A 17,698-nucleotide genomic window follows, 5' to 3' on the forward strand; every position below is an offset into this window, starting at 1 on the left:
AATACCTGACGTTGTCTAGAACTGACCTTCCCTGTACTCATTTGCAAGCATGGCTTTTGGCAGACTGTTTCTGAAATACAGAGCGAACAACAAGCGCTTCCTGAGGTGAGTAGTCCACAGGGAACTGCCTGTTGACAAACCATCTCACATTCTCTTCCACCTCTATCCAAGCCCAGGTGCCAACACCAGGATACAGCACATAAGTTGGTGACACATCCCCGAAGATATGAGGTCCATAAATCAATGAAGAGTTTATGTCCTGTTTGACCGTGGGTCTGAATTATTTTGTTGACAGAGTGAACTTAGTGTATTGTTTCATAGGTTTATCCAGTAGCAGTCAATATTCTCTACTTCTTGATGAACACTGCTTTCGTTTTCATATTTCCTTTATGGTCTTCATTTGAAAGAGGTTAGTTAATTTCCGTGGGCCGGAGAGAACTAGTTGTAAATCTTGCCTTTTATCTTATTAGATATATCTTGAAATCAGAGTGTGTGGGCAGAGGATGCAGAAAAATGAGAACAGGGAGTGTGGGGAGAGAATGGCGTGAGTGCCTTTTTTTCCTTCAGTGTCGAGTCTTTCCCACAGTCAGAGAGTGTTCTATGCTAAGAAGAAAGTGAAGAACTTGGAAGCTGTAATCTTTATTGGTTATCTGTGTTTCTGCAGGCCAATTGCCCTGTGCCGTCTGACTTTCACCTTACAAAATGGAGGAAATCTTTGAAAGTCTTCTATGCATTGCATGTTTTATCCAGTACCGTTAAAGAACATTATCTTTGTACAATGTTTAACTTCTTCTAGATGTTACAGTAGTACAATATGTTGCATAATGTTATATACATGCTTTGAGATCAAAATAGTGTTTTCTACCAATAATGAAAGCTGGTGTGATCTGTGCCTAAAAAAAGACACTTCTTGCAGATTCATGGCTCACAGCTCGCAACATGGGGGAGGTAGTTAAAATTAGGCACGCTTTGATAGTATAGCTGTAAGGGTGTATTTGTAGGGTTTTGTTTTTAAACAGGCTCAATATTTACCCTTTCTGGCTTTGAATCGAAAATAATCTGCCCTAATGATTCCTTTATGAGTTATATCGTCTTTTTTTTTTTTTTTGAGTAACAGATACTATTGAATCTCCTAAAGCAGCTCATCTGGCTTACACCATGAAAGAAAATGGCTCGCACAAAACAAGTTAGGCTTAATCTTTGAATCCTAAGAAGGCAACACCGGAAGCCATGTTGAAGTCGAGAACTACTGAAAGAATGTGAGTGTGAGCACCTCTCACTCACGTTAGGTGTGGTTCTGTGATGAGATGAGAAAGAAATATTCTGATGGCCGCTTCCTCATGCAGCCAGCCTTATTTCAGACTGCAAATGGCTCCGTTCGCCCCTGGAGCTTTTTTTTCCTTTTATTGGGTATTTTTTTCCCTGCGTGGTCAAGGGCTTTTGACGTGATTTATGTATTACATATCAAATTTCATCCGTTCCTTTCGGTTTTTAAGTCTATTTCAATCCTAGTAAAACCTCTTTTTAATATCATGTATGATGGAACTCTGTTTCTCATCACTGGTTGTGTGTGCTTCTACAGGGTTTTGTCTGTCTTGTGCTCTGTTGTGTTTTGCTTCTGTCTTCGTTTGCGTGAAGAGGGAAGGGCAAAGATCTAACAGTGTCTGAGTGGGGCTTATCTCCAGGAGAAGTCTCGTGAGGTTGGGAAACAGGATGTGTGATGCTCAAGTCCTCCTTTTTCTTCAGGAGTGAGGGTCTTGTGAAGATGCGGAGTGCTGATGCTCCCCCTGAGGGAATCCTGCATGGCTAGGCCTTGGATAATCCATCTCTGGGTGCTTGCGTGTGGTGATACATGCGTTCTCTAGCCAAGGGATATCTTGCCCTTCAATAAATGGTAGCCTTACCCCCCCAATTTTCTTACGATGATCACCTACTGCATGTCAGGCATTGTGTTGGGCCTTGGGAATATGATAGTGAGAAATCAAATTGAGATAGTTCTTGGCCAGGCGTGGTGGCTCACGTAACTCCCAGGGTCCTGGCTTGCTCAGCCAAATGGAAGAGGTTGTGTGTCTTTGAACTAGGGAACTTCGGAAGAAGTCCAGGCTTCCAGGGCCAAGATCATGAGTTCAGACGTGACCGTGTTGGAGTTTCTGCCCTTGTGCTCTGTTTTTTCTCACATGCAGCAGGTATTATTAATATTTAGGGCCGTTCCCAGACCCCTGTTTGCAAAGCATGGTTTTTGTTATTCTTGTCGTTTCTTCTCAGAGTCCCAGGGATGCAGAGTGGAAGGTCCTATGCCACAGCGTGAGAGGAGATACCCCAGGTTGTAGAAGTAGCTCGGCCATGCGCTTCATCTCTCAGGGGATATGTCTTCCCTGCGCCCTTTGAGCAAACAGCATTTGGCCGGGAAATTCTTCGTTGTAATAGGACCACCAACGCTAAGCTACATTTATCCTTTTGGGACTTCCCTTGACACAGACATTTAAATTGTGCATATAATCTCACATACATAGAGCTGGCCTCACCGTTTAGTTGGTTCTAACATCCCTCAATCTGTAGCCCTCTTCAGCACTCCTTTACCTGATTTTGCTTGCCCCGACATTCTGCGCCTGCGGCCTGTGCGCTCTCCCCTGCGGCTATTATTTTTATTTATTTATTTATTTATTTTGAGTTGGAGTCTCACTCTGTCGCCCAGACTGGAGTGCAGTGGCCGCTCCCGGCCACCGCAGCCTCGACCTGCTGGGCTCTGGCGATCCTTCCGCCTCAGCCTTCCGAGTAGCCGCAATTACAGGCGCACGCTACCATGCCTGGCTGATTTTTTGATTTATTGTAGAGATGAGGTCACGCTGCCCAGGCGGGTCTCGAACCTGTGGGTTCAGGCAATCCACCCTGGGGCTATTATTAAGAGATGGGGTCTTGCTGCGTTGCCTAGGCTGCTCTTGAACGTATGGCCTCAAGCACCCCTAACGCCTTGGCCTCCCAAAGGGCCGGGATTATAGGCAGGAGCCACTGTGCCCAACCTACTTCTCCTTTCTATTTGGTGGTCATGCCTCCCCTCCCCAGGGCTTGCTCAACATGAACCATTGTAGAGGTTGATACATCGACTGTGTGACCCTGGGAAGCACCCTCGTTTTCAGAAGGGATGGGCTGCATGACCCTGCCAATTCTTGAACATCCCTCACTTCTGAAATTCATTTACCCTTTTTACTTTTTATTTTTTTGAGTGGGATTCTCACTGTCATCCGGCTGGAATGCAGTGGCACGCTCACGGCCACCACAGCCTCGACCTGCTGGGCTCAGGTGATCTTTCCGCCTCAGCCTTCCAAGTAGTTGGAACCACAGGTGTGCACCACCATGCCCCGCTATTCTTTTTTTAGTTATTGTAGAAACGAGGTCTTGCCAAGTTGCCCTGGCTGGTCTCGAACCCCGGAGCTCAAACAGTCTTCTCGTCTCGTCCTCCCAAAATGCTGGGATGGCAGGCATGAGCCATTGTGCCCGGCTCATTTACCCCTTTTAAATGGAAACCATTGGTGACTAACTCTGGTAGACACAAATGTGTATGGTTACCAATTCTAATAAGAATTCGAGCTAATGGTTAATAGGCATAGATGTACAATGTTTTGCATAACAATACCTTGGCAGTTGAAAGTTCAGAAATATAGAAGGAGTTAAGAAGGAAAGGACGAGTCCCTGCACCACCCACATCTGAAAATTGTAGGTCCGCCTGCATCTCTTGTGTCTTCAGGATTCCTTGAATATGCAAGCGGTTGTGTGTGTGTGTGTGTGTGTGTGTGTGTGTGTGTGTGTGTCTCAGAATTGCACCCTATGTATTATTCATGTCATTGCTAACTGGATGGGCATCTAAAGTCTGCCGGCAGGGGCCTCTCCTCCTATTCTCGTCCTCCACCCCCTCGTCCCCCTTCTTTTAATCCCCGAGTCCTGCCTTCCTCCCTCCCAGTTCAGGCCAGGGAAGCTGGCCTCAGCTGCTCTCCCTCCAGCCTCACGTGCCCCCTACGCCCTAGGATCCCGCTCCCTTTTGAGTGTTTTGGTTCCCAGTTAGCTCCATCTGCAAATCGGTACAGAATTGGGGGTGTCTGTTTCGAAGAAAATAGTGAGGATGCTGACTCACTTTGTTCCTTTTTTGATAGGTAGAAATGAGATCATATCCCAGTTGAAATATTAGTTGACTACTCTGTGTTCATTCAATAAGTCAGATGTTAGCAAGAATCAGGTTTCAAATAAAGACTAATATCCGGTGTGAAAAGAAAAAAGTCCCTGCTTCAAAGATTCATCAACTCTCATAGGGCAGGCATGCCGGAATCCCTGGCATAATTCTTGAACCAGGCATTCCACATTGAGTTTATCAGTAGAGCCCAGTTCACTGCTCACTTTGTGTTGTGTTTAAGCCTCTGTGGATTAAAAGCTCTTGTTTGGAAAAACCTGACAATGCTGGGCTATCTACATATCATCTTCATTCTCTTTGTCTGAGAATCTGCAAACGGCCAAATTCTTCCTAATTTCACCTGAAGGTTATTTTGGTGTGACAGTCTTATGACAACACAAGTATCATTTGGGGACGTTCCAACTTCCCTCTAAGGGTAAGAACGTTGACTAAATGGATTAATTATCCTCTCCTCAGTCATCTTGTTTGTCTGTCTACCGTTTGTGAGAGACTAGTCTCTGTTGAAATATGCTGGTAGTAATTACAGGTGTCCTGTTCTCCGTGAGACAGTCTGTTATGAACAGGATTGGTTGCCTTGAGGCATTTGCATTTGATCAGAAAGGAAGGACGTGTTGAACTGACAGAGACAGAAACAGCCGCTTATGTGGAAACTATTTATACAATGGAGTCGCACATTTTTTTGCCCTGCTCAGGAACACGTTTGCAATTGTGAGGAAGTCCTGGGTTACTCACTTTGGATACCCAGTGCTCCTCTGCTTCTGCATTTAACATCCTGCGAGCTGACCTTTCTTGACACCATAGTCTCACAAGTCTTTGGTTTGTCTTCTCCCCTTCCTGCTCTCCTTTTCAATTCCCTACTCAAAGTCCTCTCCAGGGGTTGCTCATTTGATTAGAATCTTGCACTGCCGGGCTGTGAGATGCAAAATTAGATTCGATTCCAGCCGGCTCTTGGTGAGTGGTGAGTTGTGGGTGAGTTGTGTGCATCAGTTCACAGCTCAGCGCTTCCCTGTAGAATGACAACATTGGCCGAGAGCACCTCTCAGGCCTCTTTCCATTTAGGCAGGGGAGAATAGCAATGGGTGACCCAAGGCCATTTCTGACCGTATGTGTTGGGTGGCGGCCACTCGTGCACACGCACACATGTTCCCCTTTCTCTGATTCCCAACCTTGGTGGCCACCTGTGTGGTCAGTGTGAAGGGGATGTGTGCTGGGTCAGCCTGGGTGAGGTCAAGAGCTTTGTGGTGACTGTGTGTGCACACAACCCTACACGTGCCATTTGCATGTTGGACCATCATTTGGTGACTAGCTAGGCTAAGCAATTCTTAGGTCTCTGCCCGGGAGTAATTAATCCTTGACATATTTTTACACACCGTGATGTCTTTTTGCAGTTGGACATTTTACCGCTGAAGCTTTGTGAACATTTTTCCCACAGTGGTGGCTGAGACCCTCACACCTGTCGCTCCCATCTTCTCTGCGCCTTGTGCTTCACCCATTTGCGCATCTCTGGTTGACTGTTAAAACAGACCCCCTGTGGGCCCACCAGAGGACGAGGTAGTGTTGCATGAGCCAGCCTGCTCCCTGGGCATTGGTCCAGAAAGATGCTCCCTTGCTCTGACCGAAGAGGAAGCTGACGTTACAAAGAGCCAAGGGAGTATAGTGCGAGAGTGGCTGAGATCGCACGCAGGAGGCAAGCCGTGTGGGTCTGGGTCTGATGTCTCTTGCCACTCATTCGCACACTCGGTTCCCAGCGCTTTGGTGAAGAAGGAGGGGCACTAGACTGGGCCTTGAGAGACTTTGCACCCACAGCCCCAGCCCTGTGCAGTCATCGGTGAGACTCAGCCAGGCCGTGGGCGGGGAGAATCCGAGCTGAGGAGGCTCTTGGCTGGACGTTCTGAGTGCTGCGGCCTGTTCCAGGGCTGCTGAGCACGAGTGCTCCTCCCACCTCGCCCAACCCCTCGTGCCTTCCTTCAACTCTCCTCGGTGAGTCCTCGAACTCCCATCCCACCGCACAGGCCTCTCCCATGCCCCCGGGGAGGGCTTTTCAGGCATTTATGGAACACTGCGAGTGACAGCGAGCTAGCTCCCAGTTTCTGCTGCAGTGGTTGGGAAGCGCTGGCCTCTTTCTGTGGAGTCTAGCTGCTGCCTCCTGGAAACGCCCAGGAGCAGTCCTAGCTCTTGACCTCTTGAGCGGAACTGATTCCAGCCCCTCTCTGCCCCACAGCCCCTCACATGCTTGCAGAGAGCTCCAGGCCCCTCCGCAGTCTTCCCAGACCCAGACAAAACAGAGTTCGCTCCTCGGTCATGGGGGAGGAACGAATGATTCAATGAACAGAGTGGTTGCAAAGTGCTCCCCCTCTAGGGCACTCTCCTGAGGACGAGTCCTCGGACCGCACTCCGCTCGAGTGTGGCACTCAGGTGTGGGAACACAGTGCCGCACGTGTCGGCTGGACGGCACAAGCATGACAGCTCTTTCTTCCTCTATCTGGACACCGAACACTCGCCAGTGTAGCTATAGAGACGGCTACAGGAGTTATTTATGCGGCTACTTAAAATCATGAGTTGAAAGGATATTTAATGATGCAAAGTAATAAATGGAAAAATCAGGCTCAAAATCTTATATGCAGTAGGATCTCAATTATGTATAAAAACATAAATATGGAAGGGAAAACTCCTCAGAGGAGATACATCAAAATGTTCCTGATTATCTTTGGAGCATATAATCATAAGTGATTATGATTTTTCAACTTTATCACTTTCTTATAGTTTCCATATGAACACATTATATTTTTATAATCAGAAACGGTTTTTTGTTTTTTTAAGGTCAGAACCCAGCCGGGCGTGGTGGCTCATGCCTGCCATCCCAGCACCTTGGGAGGCAGAGGCGAGAGATTGCCTGAGCCCAGGAGTTCAACACCAGCCTGGGCAACGTGGCGAGACCTCATCTCTACAGTAAATCAAAAAATTAGCTGGGCATGGTGGAGTGCACCTGTAGTTCCAGCTGAGACAGAAGGATCTCCTGAGCCCAGCAGATTGTGTCTGCAGTGGCTGTGACCGTGCCACTGCACTCTAGCCTGGGCAACAGAGTTAGACTCCGACTCAAAAAGCAAAACAAACAAAAAGTAAAAATACACTAGCTCGAATTCTCCCATCAGTCCTGCAAGGCTGTATTAATCTCCATTTTATTGGCTGGGTGGGATGGCTCACACCTGTCATCCCAGCACTTTGGGAGGCAGAAGTGAGAGGATTGCCTGAGCCCAGGGGATTGAGACTCACCTGGACAACATGGTGAGACTTCATCTTTACCATTAATAAAAAAAAAAAATTATCTGGGTGTGGTGGCATGTGTCTGTAGTTCCAGTTACTTGGAAGGCTAAGGCGGAAGATCGCCTGAGCCCAGCAGTTGAGGCTGCAGTGGCTGTGAGCGTGCCACCGCACTCCGGCCTGGGCGACAGAGTGAGACTGACTAAAAAAAAAAAATCTCCATTTTATTGTTGAGAAAACCAGGATTTAAGGCCACTGACAGGTCTGTGTGGGTAACAGGTTCTTTCTGCCTCTGGGCAACCTCACTCTAGACCTTGAAGGCAGCCCTCTGTGTCACCTCCACGTGGCACCTCCAGGCAGGTCACGCCATGCACCCCGGGAGGCAGAGCTGGCCCTCGCTCTGCCCCTGGAGGAGGTCAGCCTTGCTGTGAGGACGGGTCAGCCTTCTCTCCCCTCCACGCTGCCCTCGCCTTTCCTTTCATCTTCCTTTTTTAGCTTTTGAAACTGACATTTATTTTTAGGAACCACTACAGAGAAATTCACCTCGAGCCTGTCTTTCTCTGTTCTGCAACATAAATTTTTATTGACACAATAAAATATTTTATTCTCCTCATGCATTTTAGTCCCTGCCAGCAACTATGGGGCCGGGTGGGTGTCCTATATAGATGGAAATGTTTTCCCCATAATCAGACATGAGGAGGTACAGTCCCGGACCCTGAGCCCTGGCGCTGCCATCGGGGCTGGTGTCCCTCGTCCAGGCAGGAAGAGCCACATGCGAGACCAACCTGGTGTTTATCTCTCCTCTGTAACTAACCATGTGACCCCCCCACCCCTGGGCAAGGGAGTTAACACTAGGTTCTTTATCTGCAAAATGGAGAGAATAATATATACTAGGATGATCATTGGGATTACTGCAGTGTAATGTACAAAGCAGCGAGTGGGGTGCCCAGCACGTAATAAACATGCCAGTCGTGTTTGTGGCTCTGGTGGTGGTACCTACTGGTGGTGGTGCCCAGTACTTTTTGGTTGGCTTGTTGTTCAGATGGTCCCTCAGCACAAGACTTCCAGTCATGTTTTTTGATGTGTGTCTTTGATAACTTTTAAAAAGGAGAGGCTATTAGCACAAAGAAGAATCTAAAAGGAAATACCAGCAAGCTTTAAATGTGTACATTCCTTCTTTAAGTAGTTAGTATATACTATCTACCGCTTTTAGGAGTGGACCTTGGAAGATGTCCTATTTTGACTTCAGGGGTGATGGGACATCAATCCTGGGATCACTGGTGGGGTCATTTCGGAACCACTTGAGAGTCAAAGGAAAGGGTCAGGATGACAGCTCTGTCCTCCTGTTTGGTCATATCACTCAACATGTTCAGCAGGGTGGGCTGTCCACTATGGGAGCCCAGATAAGATCAAGTTCACGATGTCCGAGCTCCAACTGTGGTCCCCGCATCCCTTGGCGTCTGTCTTTAAAGCCTACACCATTGTTCTCACCACACCTTGTCCTGAGTGGAGATTCTTTTTTTTTTTTGAGTCGGAGTCTCACTCTGTCTCCCAGGCTGGAGTGCAGTGGCACACTCACGGCCACCCCAGCATCGACCTGCTGGTCTCCGGTGATCCTTCCACCTCAGCCTTCCAAGTAACTGGAACTAGAGTCCTGCGCTACCACGCCCAGCTAATTTTTGACTGATTGTAGAGATAAGATCTCACCAAATTTCCCGGGCTGGTCTCAAATCCCTGGGCTCAAGCAGTCCTCTTGCCGCGGTCTCCCACTCCCAAAGTGCTGGGATGACAGGAGTAAGCCAACCCACTCGGCCAATAAATGGAGATATTAATACATGCCTGGCTAATTTTTGATTTATTGTAGAGACGAGGTCTTGCCACGTTGCCCAGGTTGGTCTCGAACCCACAGGCTCAGGCCATCCACTTGCATCAGCCTCCCAAAGTGCTGAGATGACAGGCTGAACCACTGAGCCTGACCCTGAGTGGAGGTTCTATAGTTATTTTTATTTGTGCAGTAGGTGGTTTAATATGAACAGAACGGCATGAGGAATTTTGGTTAATCACAAGAGGACAGTTCTTGCCACACCGATGCCCTTGGAGGGTGGGTCACGGGCATAGTGCTCCTGCCTCCTTGCCTGTAACCCCTGATCTCACACAGCACGTTGTGTTGCAGATATTCATGCATGTGTCTAAGTCCCCAGGTGGGCCCGAATCCTTTGGGAGAAAGCACCCTGAGAGAGCTGGGTCTTTCTGTCTCTGTTTTCCAGGGCCGGGCTCAGAGCCAGACCCAGGGGACCCGCTCGGTATGTGCTGGAAGGAAGGAGGCGGCAGGAATGCAGAGAGCCTCTGACTGTTGCTTCAGAGTTGCCGTCCTCGGGCTCACATGCCCACTGCCACAGCCGCTTTTTGGCGGGTCAGCCCTCAGAGCCATTCCTGTTTCCATATCGGCTTTTCTTATGCGTCCCCATTCTAGGAAATCAGAAAAACAATTTCCAAAAGAAGCTTCCTAACTTTGTAGTGCTAGCCTCTCTCTTATTTCTTTTTTTTTTGAGTTGGAGTCTCACTCTGTCGTCCAGGCTGGAGTACAGTGGCACGCTCACGGCCACCCCAGTGTCTCTGGGCTCCCACAATCCTTCTGCCTCAGCCTTCCATGGAGCTGGAACTACAGGCATGCGCTACTATGCCCGGCTCATTTTTAAAATTTTTACTGTAGAAACATGGTCTTGCCAATTTGCCCAGGCTGGTCTCGAACCCGCGGGCTCAGGCCATCCACTCACCTCGCCTCCCAAAGTGCTGGGATGACAGGCTGAGCCCCCGAGCCTGGCAACTTGCACTTATTTCTAATATCATAAAAGTGAGGCTCAATGTGGTAATACTTTTGAGAATAATGAAACAGCCTCCATTTCTGGGACTTTGTGAGGCCTTTTGCAGGCATTGTGTCCACTCTTGGCTTAGAACTGAAGGAAAATGCATACTAGCAAGCTAACAAACCCATTGGCCTTCAGGAATTCACCCAGTCAGTGCTAGTGCTGATCTCTCTGAGAAGTTGATCGGTATGGCCTGGCATCACTGGCCAAGCGCAATGCCGTAACCCCAGATCTGAGAGGGCTTGTGTGTCGTGTTTACGTGTTCAAAGAAGTTATCGGGAAGTCAGGCAGGGAAAGACATTGGCTTATTATACCTTACGAGAGACACCGATGGCTGCCAGTCAGTGAAGAATCTGCAGCTCGGGACAGTGCAGCAAGCAGCTTTATCATCAAGCTCGTCAATTACTCAAATTGCTATGCGGAGCTGGGCTCGGTGGCTCAGCCTGTAATCCCGTGCCTTTGGGAGGCTGGGGTGAGTGGATTCCCTGACGCCCGCGGGTTCGAGACCTGCCTGGGCAATTTGGCGAGACCTCATCTCAATAATAAATCAAAAATTAGCCAGGCATGGTAGCGCACGCCTGTAGTTCCGGCTACTTGGAAGGCTGAGGCGGAAGGATCGCCGGAGCCCAGCAAGTCGAGGCTGCGGTGGCCGGGAGCGGCCACTGCACTCCAGTCTGGGTGACAGAGTGAGACTCCACCTCAAAAAAAAAAAACCAAATTGCTATGTGGGGTTTACAGTTACACTAAGAGTGACACCTACATTGCTCTCAGCTGCTGATCACTTGCACCCCATGACTTATCACTTGGCGTATGAGTATCCTTTAGAGACAAGCATTGGCCAGAGGCCGCTCCCTGAGGGAGGGGGAAGAAAGAGGCCAGGTCGCCCAAGCATTTTCCCCAAGGAGACTGCCAGAGGCACCCAACTCTATGCCGATTAACTCCTGGGAACTCGTGCCACGTGTTCCTCTGGTGCAGCTGGGCTCATAGGTGGCGATGCCTGTGCTGTGGTTTATACACGTAAGGAGTAGTGATGGGGGGGTAGGGCTGAAACAGGCAACATCAAAGGACAGCAGCTTCTTGGGCTCCTTTTCAAAGGGCCCAGCGAGAGCTCCAGGAACACAGTGACTTCAAAAGTCACGTGATCAGATGAGCAGTTCAGCCTGTCAGTTGGTGGAGCAAATGTGGATGTTTGGCCCTGACTTTGCTGGGAATGCATATACCACTGACTTCTTGGCCTGGGTAACACGCATCTTAGTCCTTTAAGTAACTGAACGGAGCCAGAGTCTTCTCTTGACTGTGATTACAATTTGGCTTTAATTTCCACATCACCTATTTAGTCCTCTAACTACAGGCTTGCCTGTAGCTCCAGACACCAGCGTCCTTGTGGATAAGGCGCTGGTAGATCTCAGGTGAGTTTACACATCCCTGGAGGCAGTGGAGACATTGGCAAACAGCTGTTCATGCCAGGGGAAGGCAGGCGGCTTCAAAGGGTCTAGACAGCAACTGAGAAAAACGCATCAGTCAAGGTTTTCATGCGAATACTTTTCCAGCAAAGGTGTTTACTCGTTCCAATGACTCACTAAGAACCGCATTAGGAAAACCTTCTTTAGGTTTTACATCCTTTACTACCATCAGTCTTAAATTCTAGATTAAAAAACAAAACAAAACAAAACGCTGAGTCAGAGAGAGCTTTGGGTGGCCTGCAATCTTCCTTTTTAGCATGTGCCCCCAGTGTTGGGAACACACTCAGAGGTGCTGTGCTCTAGTGCCTGGTTCCAAGTGCACGACCCAGGGGTGTGTGAGCCAGTTGGAGACCATACGAGAGAGGACAGCAACCCAACTGTTGCTTTCCACAAATTGAATCCCTGCATTTTGCACCCCAGCATCAACCTGCTGGGCCCCAGTGATCCTTATGCCTCAGCCTTGCAAGTGGCTGGAACTATAGGCATGTGCTACCATACCCGGCTGATTTTTGATTGATTGTAGAGACGAGGTCTCATCAAGTTGCTCGGGCTGGTCTCAAATCCACGGGCTCAGGCAATCTACCAGCCTCGGCCTCCCAGAGTGTTGGGATAAAAAGGCTGCGCCACTGAGCCCAGCCTCAAAACTTTTATTTTTAAAAGAAAACTTGTTTTGTCTCAAATGAAGTCTTCCTCCTAAACTTAATGTATAAATCAAATCCAAGTTCTGCTCTGGTTGAAGTCCTCATCGATCTCACTCTCTTGCCAGGACCCGTGCGGCCCCGTACCCCATACAACCATGGGGCTCAATGTGACAGGCCTCAAGGTGGGCACAGTGCCCTCTGTCCCTAGCTTGGGCAGCTGACAGTTTTGCCTCCCAGTGTCTCTTGAACAGTAGGTGGCCTGGAAATAGGTATTGAATTAAGGATTTCAACCATTTTGGGGACATCCACCAGCTCCCACTTTGGAGGGACCAGGAGAGCTTAAATATCAACGCTTTCAACTTTTTTTCATCAGCCCACATGCGTCTAGTTTCATTCTTGTTTAAATTCATACCCCACGTAGTCATAGGAAGTTTCTGGCAAAAAAGATGTAAAACAACTGATGAATTGACACCGTTGCTTCATGGAGGAAACTAAATGTTACAGAAATAAACTTGTTTGTGTTTTGCTCCGAGCTACCTTAAATCCATTTGGAAAGTAGCTAGGGAGTCAGTATACCAAGTAAAGTTCCATGCAATCAAAACAGGTTCACCTCCAGCAATTACCTGGCAGTGGGTGAGGCGGCAGTCATCATAGCTAAGATGCTCCTGGTTGTGGAGGTGGAAGCGTCAGAATGATTTATCTTGTGATACAGTTGGTTGCTTTCTTCTGGTATGTATAACGTAAAAGAGTTTTGAAAGCAAGAAGTTTGAGAAAACACACCCAAGACTCTTCCTGGAGTTTGACATGAAAGATTGGGAGTTTGATCTTTGTGACTGATACAGGCAGAGGCTGAGCTGTGAGGAATTGAGGTCAGACACTTTAAATGCCAAATTACAGTTTGTTGTGGCCAGGCATGGTGGCTCAGGCCTGTCATCCCTGCACTTTGGGAGGCGGAGGCAAGAGGATTGCCTGAGCCCACGGGTTCGAGACAAGCCTGGGCCACTTGGCCACACCTCGTCTCTACAATCAATCAAAAAATTAGCCAGCCACTTGGAGGGTAAGGATTGCCTGAGCCCAGCAGGTCGAGGCAACGATGACCCGGAGCGGCCACTGCACTCCAGCCTGGGTGACAGAGTGAGACTCCGACTCAAAACATAAAACATGTAACAAGTCCCAGTACGGGGTAGGAGGAGGAAAGATTTGTTGTGGGTGGAGGGCTGACTTATAATGAGTAAAAAGAAGGGCAATGTGCAGTGGTTTAGGCTTCTAACGCCAGTACTTTGGGAGGCTGAGGTGAGAGGATTGCATGAGCCCAGGAATCCAAGTCCAGCCTAGGCAGCACAGAGACCTTGTCTCTACAAAAAATAAAAGCAATTCACTGGGCATGGCGTCGAGTACCTGTAGTCCCGGCTATGCAGGTGGCTGAGGTGGAAGCATTGCCTGAGCCCAGAAGGTCCAGGCTGCAGTAGGCCATGACTGTGCCACTGCACTCCAACCTGGGCGACAGAGTAAGACCCCTGACTCAAAAAAGTATCAAACTATATCTCAGACATTTGCTTTTCAAAAATCTTTTTTTTTCTTCTTAAGAACTGCTTGTCACTTGATAAAGTTGCATCCACTCAGTTTGTCAATTGAGCTGTGTCTTAAGATGAATTGCTCAAATGTAGTATAGCCTTGTCTAGCCCACCTCTCCAAGGCCCTGGCCTCACCTGGTAGTATCATACCTAACATGGCAGGTCAGGATTTATTTTGGGGAGTTTTATTTCAAAGGTTAATAAACCTCGGTTGAAGGTCAAGTCTGTAGACTGAAGGACAAAGGGAAGCCTTCACTCTCGAGCCCGGGAGCTGTGTGTGGTCGGTGGGTCGTGGGGAGTACGGCCTTCCATTCCTGGAGGCCTGGCTTTGCCTCTGCTGGGATTCAAGAAGGGCCGATAAATAGCGGTCTCATCTTGCTCAAGGAAAAGTGATACAGAGAGACAGAGGAGTCCCAACTTGGAGGTTTAAGATGTCACCTTTGTTGTTATTATTATTTTTTGAGTCGGAGTCTCACTCCGTTGCCGAGGCTGGAGTGCAGTGGCACACTCCTGGCCACCGCAGCCTCGACCTACTGGGCTCCGGCGATCCTTCCAAGCAGCTAGAACTGCAGGCGCGCACTACCATGCCAGCTAATTTTTTGAGTTATTGTAGAGACGAGGGCTCATCAAGTGACCTAGGCTGGTCTTGAACCCCTGAACTCAGGCAGTCCTTTCACCTCAGCCTCCCTACGTGCGGGGGTGACAGACGAGCCGCCAGGCCCGGCCCCTTTGTTGCTGTTAAAGCTGCTATTGGAGACTGGTGTGTATCTGTGGGCAGACATGTTCCCGAACCCTGGCCCATGCCATCAGGCAGGCTCGCCTGGTGACGGGCAGGGCAGGAGGTCACGGGGTCCTCCAAGGACGGTGGAGGCCGTCCACCTTGCTCGCTTCACAGAACCCTTGACGTCTCAGCAGACTTTGTAGTTTTATTTATTTATTTTGGGGCTGGAGTCTCACTGTCGCCCAGGTCGGACCGCTGCAGCCTTGACCTGCCGGGCTCAGGCGGTCTTTCTGCCTCAGCCTTCCAAGTAGCAGGAACTACAGGCATGCACCACCACACCCCGCTGATTTTTTGATTTATTGTGGAGACAAGATCTCGCCAAGTTTCCCGGGCTGGTCTTGAGCCCCTGAGTTCAGGCAGTCCTCTCACCTCAGCCTCCCAAAGATGACAGACGTGAGCCACCACGCCCTACGTGAGCACACTTTATGCAGTGCCTCCTCTAGGATGGAAGAAATACTTAACAGTTCTATCTGTTAAGTGAGTTAGGGCCAAACAATGAATAGTATTAGTAAGCTGGGTGTGTGACAAGTGTTGCCTGTAGCCCTGACGGAAGCACAGTTCGAAGTTAGAGGAGACACATGGTGAATTTCTAGTCATAAACAACTAAATAGATCCTGTGTACACCTCCCATTTAAACCACAGAATGTGCCCGGACTGCATTTATGCCTTGACTGGTCACGTGTGCATTTCAATCATTCAGATTGGCCTCATCAGTAAAATACCGGTATTAGCAAATCATGGATTGCTAAATGTGCAAAAAAGTTACCAAAGTGGTCAAGGATTTAATTCCTTTCTATGAAAACTGTATTGTGCCATCCTCAATGCCTGCCACTCCCAAAGTCTGCACATTGTGCCCAAGTGTTTTCTTACCTGTGTCCCTTCCCCCACCTCCCCAGAGCAAACAAAACAGCCCCTTCCGGGATCAGCCACCGGGAATTCACTCAGAGTTACTGCCTTAGGAGCTTGGAATGTGGATCGGAGGCCTGCAATGAAGACCCTGATTGGGGTGCCACCATGATTCCCGTGGAAGGGAGTGGGCCAGCCACTTACCGCGGATGCTGGCGGAGGCATGTTGTGGAGACAGGCCCTGGCTGGTGGCCGTGCGGCGGGCGCCCCTCTTCCTCCCCCGGCTGCGCTGGCCGGCTGGCCTCCCGGCTCGCCTCCCTTTCTGCCTCCCTTTCTGCCTCCCCACACACTTCCACGTCGGTGTCGGCTCCTATCCTCCCGTTCAGCCTCCCTTCTCCAGAGTCCTGACGACATAAGGAAGCCTCCTGGGAGGCTCAGTTTCCTTGTCAGCAGAATGGGGATCGTTAATAATCCCTGCCTGCTTCGCGGATTGATTATAAGGATCAAATGCGGTGTACACTCAAGCATTTTGTTAACTGCCTTGCAGAAAGCTATGTAAATGACAGGTGTTATAAATCATCAGCTGGTCTGTTCCTCAACTAAAGCAGTTCCCGTGCATAGTCTAGTTACCCCTGAACAATTTTTTGTCAAGCAGCAAACGTAAATGCTGCTATTTTCTCCTGCTTGGATTATGGCGGTTCCTTGCAACTTTACGATGTAGGCTGAATCTTTAAGTACTCCTTTGGCTCATCTCTCTTCCCCGAACACCCATGCGAGATCATAATCCGTAAAACACAGAGGCAATAACTCCTCTTAATTGCCAGGAGTTCATCATTTGCTAAGTTCTAAATGCAGTTGCTTAGACCCTCGCCTCGAAAAACCTGTCTCTGTTTGTTCCGCAGAGCCGAGACTGTGTGAAGCTGGGCCCTCCTGCCGAGGGAGAAGTCGTTCAAGTCAAGTGGCCCGACGGCAAACTCTACGGGGCGAAGTATTTTGGGTCCAATGTTGCCCACATGTACCAGGTGGGTGCTGCCATCTCTGTGATGCTCACGGAGCGCGAGGGAGATAAGTGTCTTAAGTGTGCTGCTGGCCATGAGCCGTATGAATGTGGCAAACTCTTGTTTTATGAAGGAGGCAAAGATTCAGTGTCCGATGGCCCAGCTGAGGCTTCGGAGTTTTACTACCAAGCTGGACGTGGGAAACCCTAACGGCATTCGATGGATGGTTTAATTGTAAGGAATGCGGATCACATGGGGAGAGACTGACGGGCTGGCTTCATCTCACCGACAGCCAAGACGGTGCTGGCCGCTCTTCAGACCAAATCTGAATTGGTGGCTTTCGCCTGAAAGCTATACCCCCCCCCGCCCCCTACGATCTCCGCAAGTCTAGACCCATGGTGTTTCAGCACAAATGTGACCAAAGTTTCAAGGAACTGGTTATCATCCACCCAAAGCTTAAGTGAATGCTCTTTTAAATGAAAAGCACAGCTGTCAGGTGGACATTCTGTTCACTACCGAACTGTACATAGCATTACAGAGTAGGCGCATAGTTTAAAAATGAAATTCTTTTATGCCTACCAGAAATTAGACTGAGTTAAGCTCTAATACGGGAAACAACATGGGTGGCAGCACCTGTACATTTATGTTCCTTCAGAAAAGCTTTGAATGGGGACAGATTTGTTAGGACCAATATATTGTAGTATTTTCAGTAACGCTGTGGCCGAAATCAACATTCTCAGGCCAAACTGTAGAGTGAAAACAGGAAGATGGAAGTGAAAGTAGAAACAGCAAGAAGGTTCAGTCCTGCTCAGTTGAAAAATAACTTGGGAATGACAAGACTGCCTGTTTCAACAGAGAAATTGTTCAAAGATTGATAAGGAGCAAGGGCTTAATGGAAGAGAGCATGGCTGGGCTCAGTGGCTCAGCCTGTAATCCCAGCGCTTTGGGAGGCCGAGGTGAGTGGATTGCCAGAGTTCGCGGGTTTGAGACCTGCCCAGGCAACTTGGTGAGACCTCATCTCTACAATAAATAAAAAAAAAATTAGCAGGGCGTAGCAGCGCGCGCCTGTAGTTCCAGCTACTTG

The 17,698-nt window shown here is 48.9% G+C and overlaps 1 protein-coding gene across 1 annotated transcript in view; it reads left to right on the plus strand.

Moving 5' to 3' along the window:
- Window positions 1–48: 48 nt before the first annotated feature.
- LOC103256055 (lysine-specific demethylase 4C-like) overlaps window positions 49–17,698 on the plus strand; it is a gene marked incomplete at its 5' end in the record, with an annotated part of 26,378 nt that continues 8,728 nt past the window's right edge. Inside the window, 2 exons of the mRNA XM_008053933.1 lie at window positions 49–105; window positions 16,519–16,638. Of these exons, the coding sequence (XP_008052124.1) occupies window positions 49–105; window positions 16,519–16,638 (177 nt within the window). The remainder of the gene's footprint in view (window positions 106–16,518; window positions 16,639–17,698) is intronic.

This window comes from Carlito syrichta, unplaced genomic scaffold, assembly GCF_000164805.1.
Source record: "Carlito syrichta isolate Samal-C Ts95f unplaced genomic scaffold, Tarsius_syrichta-2.0.1 Scaffold288880, whole genome shotgun sequence".
Lineage (NCBI taxonomy): Eukaryota > Metazoa > Chordata > Mammalia > Primates > Tarsiidae > Carlito > Carlito syrichta.